The sequence below is a fragment of the Aphis gossypii genome, unplaced genomic scaffold, assembly GCF_020184175.1.
Source record: "Aphis gossypii isolate Hap1 unplaced genomic scaffold, ASM2018417v2 Contig00561, whole genome shotgun sequence".
Classification (NCBI taxonomy): Eukaryota; Metazoa; Arthropoda; class Insecta; order Hemiptera; family Aphididae; genus Aphis; species Aphis gossypii.
In genome coordinates, this window is record NW_026083162.1 from 29,329 (window position 1) to 35,365 (window position 6,037).

The 6,037-nt window shown below is 34.0% G+C and overlaps 1 protein-coding gene across 1 annotated transcript; it reads left to right on the forward strand.

The window, feature by feature from the left end:
- Positions 1-362: 362 nt before the first annotated feature.
- On the forward strand, positions 363-3,797 carry LOC126554625 (14-3-3 protein gamma-2-like). Its single transcript, XM_050209681.1, has one exon. It carries the CDS (start codon positions 753-755, stop codon positions 1,317-1,319), a length of 567 nt encoding a protein of 188 aa, XP_050065638.1. The 5' UTR covers positions 363-752; the 3' UTR covers positions 1,320-3,797.
- The last annotated feature ends 2,240 nt before the right edge of the window (positions 3,798-6,037 follow it).

The following is a 6,037-nucleotide window of genomic DNA, read 5'->3' on the forward strand; positions in this document are numbered from 1 at the left end:
TGATTCGTTAATAAATAAAAACAATTTTATTGGTTTTTAAAAATTACAAATTATTATAAAACTATACCTAAATTCCTATAACAAAATGTATATGAATCTGTATAAAAGAATCAAAAAGAATAATATATAACTTTAATTATACTGTACGTAATAACTAATAACATTAGAACCCTTAGGTTAATTTTTTTTTAAACTTTTTAAATTTGAATTAATTGTAAAAAATATATATTTTATTCTAATTTTATTTTATGATAACATAAAAAACTCGTAGAAATAATTATACTTGAAATCTCAATTTAATTGATATAACAATTAATATCATAAAATGTAAACATAATTATTATTTATTACTAGTTAATATTTTTAGTAAACAAATACTGCCAATTACCTAGGTAATTCAATTCTTGTTGAATGGATAAATTTAACCTACTTAATAGATAATCTTTACATTCGCAAAAACGCGCCGAGGAGAAAAATGGACGTTGAACAAGCGCTCGACTGCATAGTAAAGGTACGGTTTCCCTGCTGCGTCTAGACGCGGCGTCTAGCGTCACTACCGGTCTAGAGGTAGGTCGCGTCTAGACGCAGCGTCCGACGCGGTAGTGCTGTTCCACTGTTCCACGCGTCTGACGCTGCCAGGGAAACCGTACCTTAATAAAATCGAAGGAAGGCAGGTTGTGGAAGGTGAAGATAGCGCAGGAGGCGAACCGGTTCGAGGACGTGGCCCGGTACATGAGAGACGTGGCCGTGGGATGCCTAGGTACACTCAGGGAGCTCATGACCAAGGACGAGGACAGGATGCTGGCAGCGGCACACAAGCACTTGATGAACATGAAACTGTCGTCCAGGCGGACGCTGATGACGATCGAGCAACCTGGAAGGCCGCGATGGCCCGGCATTATCGCGCGCGCGTCGACCGCGAGTTGTGCGCGCTGTACACCGATTTGCTGAACGTGGTCGACTGGAGGATGAGGCCCAACTGGCGGAGAGCCTCGGATCCGGCCACCGACGTGTTTTACTGGAAGCTGCGCGCCGACTACAACCGGTACAAGGCCGAGATCATCGACGACCCGGGCGAGCGGGCGGTAATGTTGGCTTTGTCCAGGAATTCGTACGACTGGGGCGAACGGATAGGCCGGTCCGGCTCGAGCTCATACTCAACTACTCCGTGTTCTTGTACCAAATGTGCGAGCAGCGCCAGCAGGGCCTCGACGTGGCCAAGCGCGCGTACGACGAAGCCGTGGCCGAGACCGACGTCATCGACGATACTATGTACGACGACTCGAAGCTCATCCTGCAGAACATCCGCGACAACCTGAACATATGGTTCCAAGAGAACTAACCCCGCAGACCCCTCCGCCCCCTACGTTAAGCACTTTCCGAATATTTTTTAACTTATAAGTAGGTGTAAAATGGGGATTCTAGACCTCCTCCCCAGTAGCGGCTCGTGAGTTAATATTCTGGGGAGACTTAAAATTATTTAACATAAACTACGCACAACAACGAACAAGAAAAACCTTGTTATTGAAAATCTAATTATATTATAGTATTACATATTTAGTTAATATTTTTAAGTTTAATTTGATTTTTTTGTTCGTAAGTTAAAGTATTAAAACCACTAGTTAATAATACGTATATTATATTGTCTTTTTGCATTTTTTAAATAATTAGAAATATAACAAATATCAAATAGAAGATAGTATAAGACCCTGTAGTAAACGTGTTATAGTTATTAATTCATAAAAATGCATTAAATTATGACAGCGACTAAGAACGGCGCGCGGTACGGCAATTATTGTCGTGAACCCAGTCTCAATAGAGTCTATAATACGCAGCGTATTCTCCCTGCCCCCTCCGGCACACTATCAAACCGGCCGTTTTACCATTTTGCGGCAGTTTCACTGTAACGGCGACCGTCACTGTCATCGATAAAACTAAAATAGCATTTCTATTAAAATAACTATTTAAAGGTTTTAGACTTGGTTGCTTTCAATTTATAATAATAAACAAAGAAAACGATATAAATTATATAATATTATATTTTCAATTCGAATAAAAATATTTTTATGCATTATTATTTTAATTAACTATTATTATTAGTAACTGAGTTTTTTTAAGGAGGAGACTCAGTCTCAAAGTCTCCCCTGACGAGCCGCCCCTGCTCCTCCCCCTTAACCTCTTCGTGCATGTAGGTATCATATGATACCGCAACTAATTTAAACCGCTTATAAAGCAGCTGTTAAATATTTTTGATCCATTTGTGCACATTTTGCATCTGCTATACATAATGTCAGGGGGTGAAAGTGTATCCATTGAAATTAACTTCTGGTTCTAATAAAATGTAATGTAAATTAATTGTTTTATTATAATTATCCAATGACTACATTTAAAAAAAAACGTGTTTTTTGAGGGGTAGAGGTGGAAATCTTCTCAAACCAAATATCTATGTATGACACAAGAAAACTGTGGTATCTATTGAAATATATCATCATTTAGATTTTGAAAAAATTCGCCATGGTATTTTTTGTGCATTACCTTATAGGTACAACAAGTAAACACGGGTATATAATATATTATTATACGGTGGGGATATCGCAGACAGCGATGATGGCCACGGCAAACTAGAAATACCTGCAGTTGCGAGCCAAAAAAAAAAAATCTGTTTTTATTTTAAGAAAACTATAATTGTGTTGTTTGTTTTATTTATGTGATACAGGCGATACAGCGATCGGTTGACGTGGCTTTAAAATTAAAATAATAAGTTCAAGCAATACCTACACTTAAATATTACCTATCAAGCTATCCACAATAGAAATACGAATAAAACACCTCTTAAGGATCTACAATAAGATTAAAGTAATACAAGCTATAAAGTATAAGGTAAGTACTAAGTATGGACAACAAATTAATATGTAGGCAAAAAAAAATATTGATGAATACAACAGTTTACTGTGCTATAATACTGTAGTAGTATATGATAAGAACACTGGAAATTTAAATCTAGGAATATAATAATAATAATATAATAATATAATAATAGGACGTAACCGTGACAATATATTATGAATATACATAATAATATTATATCGATATGAATTTTCACTCTATAATACGAATACATGAAAATAAAAAAATCACTAGTGCGTTGTAGGAAGGTCGATATTGTATTTGCTTGCGTTTTAAAAAAATTGTTACTAAGTTTTTTAAACGTCCAAATAGCCTTGAGTTGTAGATGAAAAAGTTAATGGGTAGGCATTAGTGACCATGGGACGTGTGAAAAATCGGGTTGAAGATTTTGTGGGACTGTACGCAAAAGTCCTCGTACTCGCCCCCGCCCTGCATCTATAGTGTCCGTCCGGAAGGCAATCGAAATGTTCCGCCGCCGCATTCTTGGCTCTCGTCGCGGAAGCTAACAATAGATCTTTACGTCGACGGCGGCCTAAATCTCCGGCATACAACAGGACGCAGCCATATACTGTATTTTTTCTAAATATTGTTGTCTGCATAATAATTTATACATATTGCTTGGAGAGTGCATATTATTATAGTATTATTATAACCTACTTAATATTATAAAACAACGGTGTTCGAACTTAAGTACCCGATACCTCAGATACTATAAGTACATTTTTAACACTAAATTTAAAGCATTAATTCACATGCACTTCGCTATAACTGCTAATAGTCGTTTAAGGGCAGTTTCGTTTTTACAGTTTTTATTTCGTCTGCCAAAACCGTACCGTGCGGACAATAACATACACATAGGTTATCGCACTGCAGTGATAGGTACATGACTGAAATCTAGAATAAACATATAGTAATGCATTAGCATATTTTATCATATTATTATAATATTAACATCATAAATTGTGGGCGTCCTCATGATATGAAAGATACAGTTGTAATCAAGAGATAATCGGTCATAAAAAATAATTTATGTACACATTTATATAAAAAAAGTTGTAAACCTAACCTCATTTTTGTGTTTATTGGTTAAAGTGGGTATACTATTTAAGCCAGTTTTATTGTTTTAATAATAATAATATAACGATGACACAGTTTTTTTGACAAGGTTGACACGATTTTGCCCCACCATGTGTAACATATTTATAAATATGTAATAAATATTTCGGGATATTTTCTCATTATTACAAGTCAACATTTCGATTGTAATATTTGTCAGTTTGTCACGGTTCGCCTAATAGTTCGTACGCGGCTGTTCGTTGTAGTTATTTCTTAGAACATTAGAACCCTTAGAACTCACAGAAATCCAAATAACGAACCCACTATACTTTTGTATATATTTTAATATGTTTTTTTTACAAAACATTAATCATTTAAAAACCATAATCTAAGAAATTTAATCTAAATCTGTCATTTTTTAAATTTTGATCTGCTGTCTTTAGCTTTTAAATTGTTTGATATCACAAAATTTCTAATTGGTAATAATTACTAATTATTATAGTCTATAATATTGTACTATGGGAGGTCCCGGAGGTATACAGTTAGTTTATATTATGTAATAATATAATATTTAAGTAAACCTAACTATCGAAGAACGAATAAGCATATTATTGATGGTCGCGGGCGAGTAGGCGATAGAAGGTACCTAAACCAAAAATTGAAAAAATTGAGTTTTGCACAGTTAGAATTGTTTAAACTGTCTGTTTTTTTTTAAAAATACCAACGAATTTTTGATTTTTATCTTACAATTGTACACATTACTGCAAATAAAAAGTTTTTTGTTCGACACGGTTTGTGATGCATATAGTGTCTTTATTTACTTTGATCAAGTAGATTGTTTTTTTTTATCTAGGACAGAGAGACACTATGTTTGTATATCTACTGTACCGGCATAAGTGCCTAATAATCCTATATAATTAAAAACATAATATGTACCTGTATATGATGAATATTATGTATTATGACTTGTATTAATGGCGTAATGCATCACACTACATCATATATCGTAATATTCCATATATGCCGAGCGTGGCGCACTATATAATTGTCAGCGTACCGGTCGTTGCCAATAACGCGGACGTTTAAAAATAAACGGGCGCGAAAAACCGTGTCAACTGTGATCGCGTTACCGGGTAATGCGTGTATATTATAATACGACCGTCCACCGACGCTCGATCGTGAAAATGTCAATGGGTCAGACCTATATACAAAATAATATTATTAGAAGACGCATTGTGTGATGTATGTATACCTATAACTATAAAACTTCGGGTGATTGGGCGCAATAATAATATTACATTATATTAGTAGGTACGTTGTTATTATCTCTATCGAAACACCATAGTGGTGACCGTCGTCGACGATGGTAATGACAGCCTAAAATCATGTTTGCATTTATAACATAATTTCCACTTATTTCAATACATCATTATGTATTTGGATAACAAATAGTTGAGCAATAACTTTTTTTTATGTATGGGAAGTCGTTCAGTTTTAATGATATTAGTTATTCACTAATTATTACTTATTAGGTACACGACGGCTTTTAAAAATATGATCTTATCAACTGAAATAAATAATACACACGTATGATAATCATAGAGTAAAAGTCAATTGAGTGATAAAAAGTTTAAAATATTACAATCGAAATAATTGAATTTCAATGCAGAGAATGATTGTGAACAGTTAACATTTGGCGTAATGGCTAGTTATTAATTATTATGGAAAAATTAGTGTAAATCCTCCACTAGCCCCACTACATAAAGCAGTGGCTCTCAATATTTTTAAAATCACAGAACATATTTTTTTAAGATTTTTTGCGAATGATTACCAAGTATTAAAATAGTAAACTTAATATATTATAATATATATTATGAATTGCTTAATCTATCTTAAACAAAGCATACATAACAGTTTATATTTATCACTCAATAGAAAATAATATAATTGTATTATAGTACTTTTAATTTTTCACTGATTTTCAAATTTACAACACTTTATCTAAGTTGACAGAACATCCATGTTCCGCGAAACATCGGTTAAAACTATATACCTTAAATCTTTAACTATTATT

What these genes read in the sequence shown, in the direction of transcription:
- LOC126554625 (XM_050209681.1), top strand. Translation starts at nt 753, where the DNA reads ATGCCTAGGTACACTCAGGGAGCTCATGACCAAGGACGAGGACAGGAT.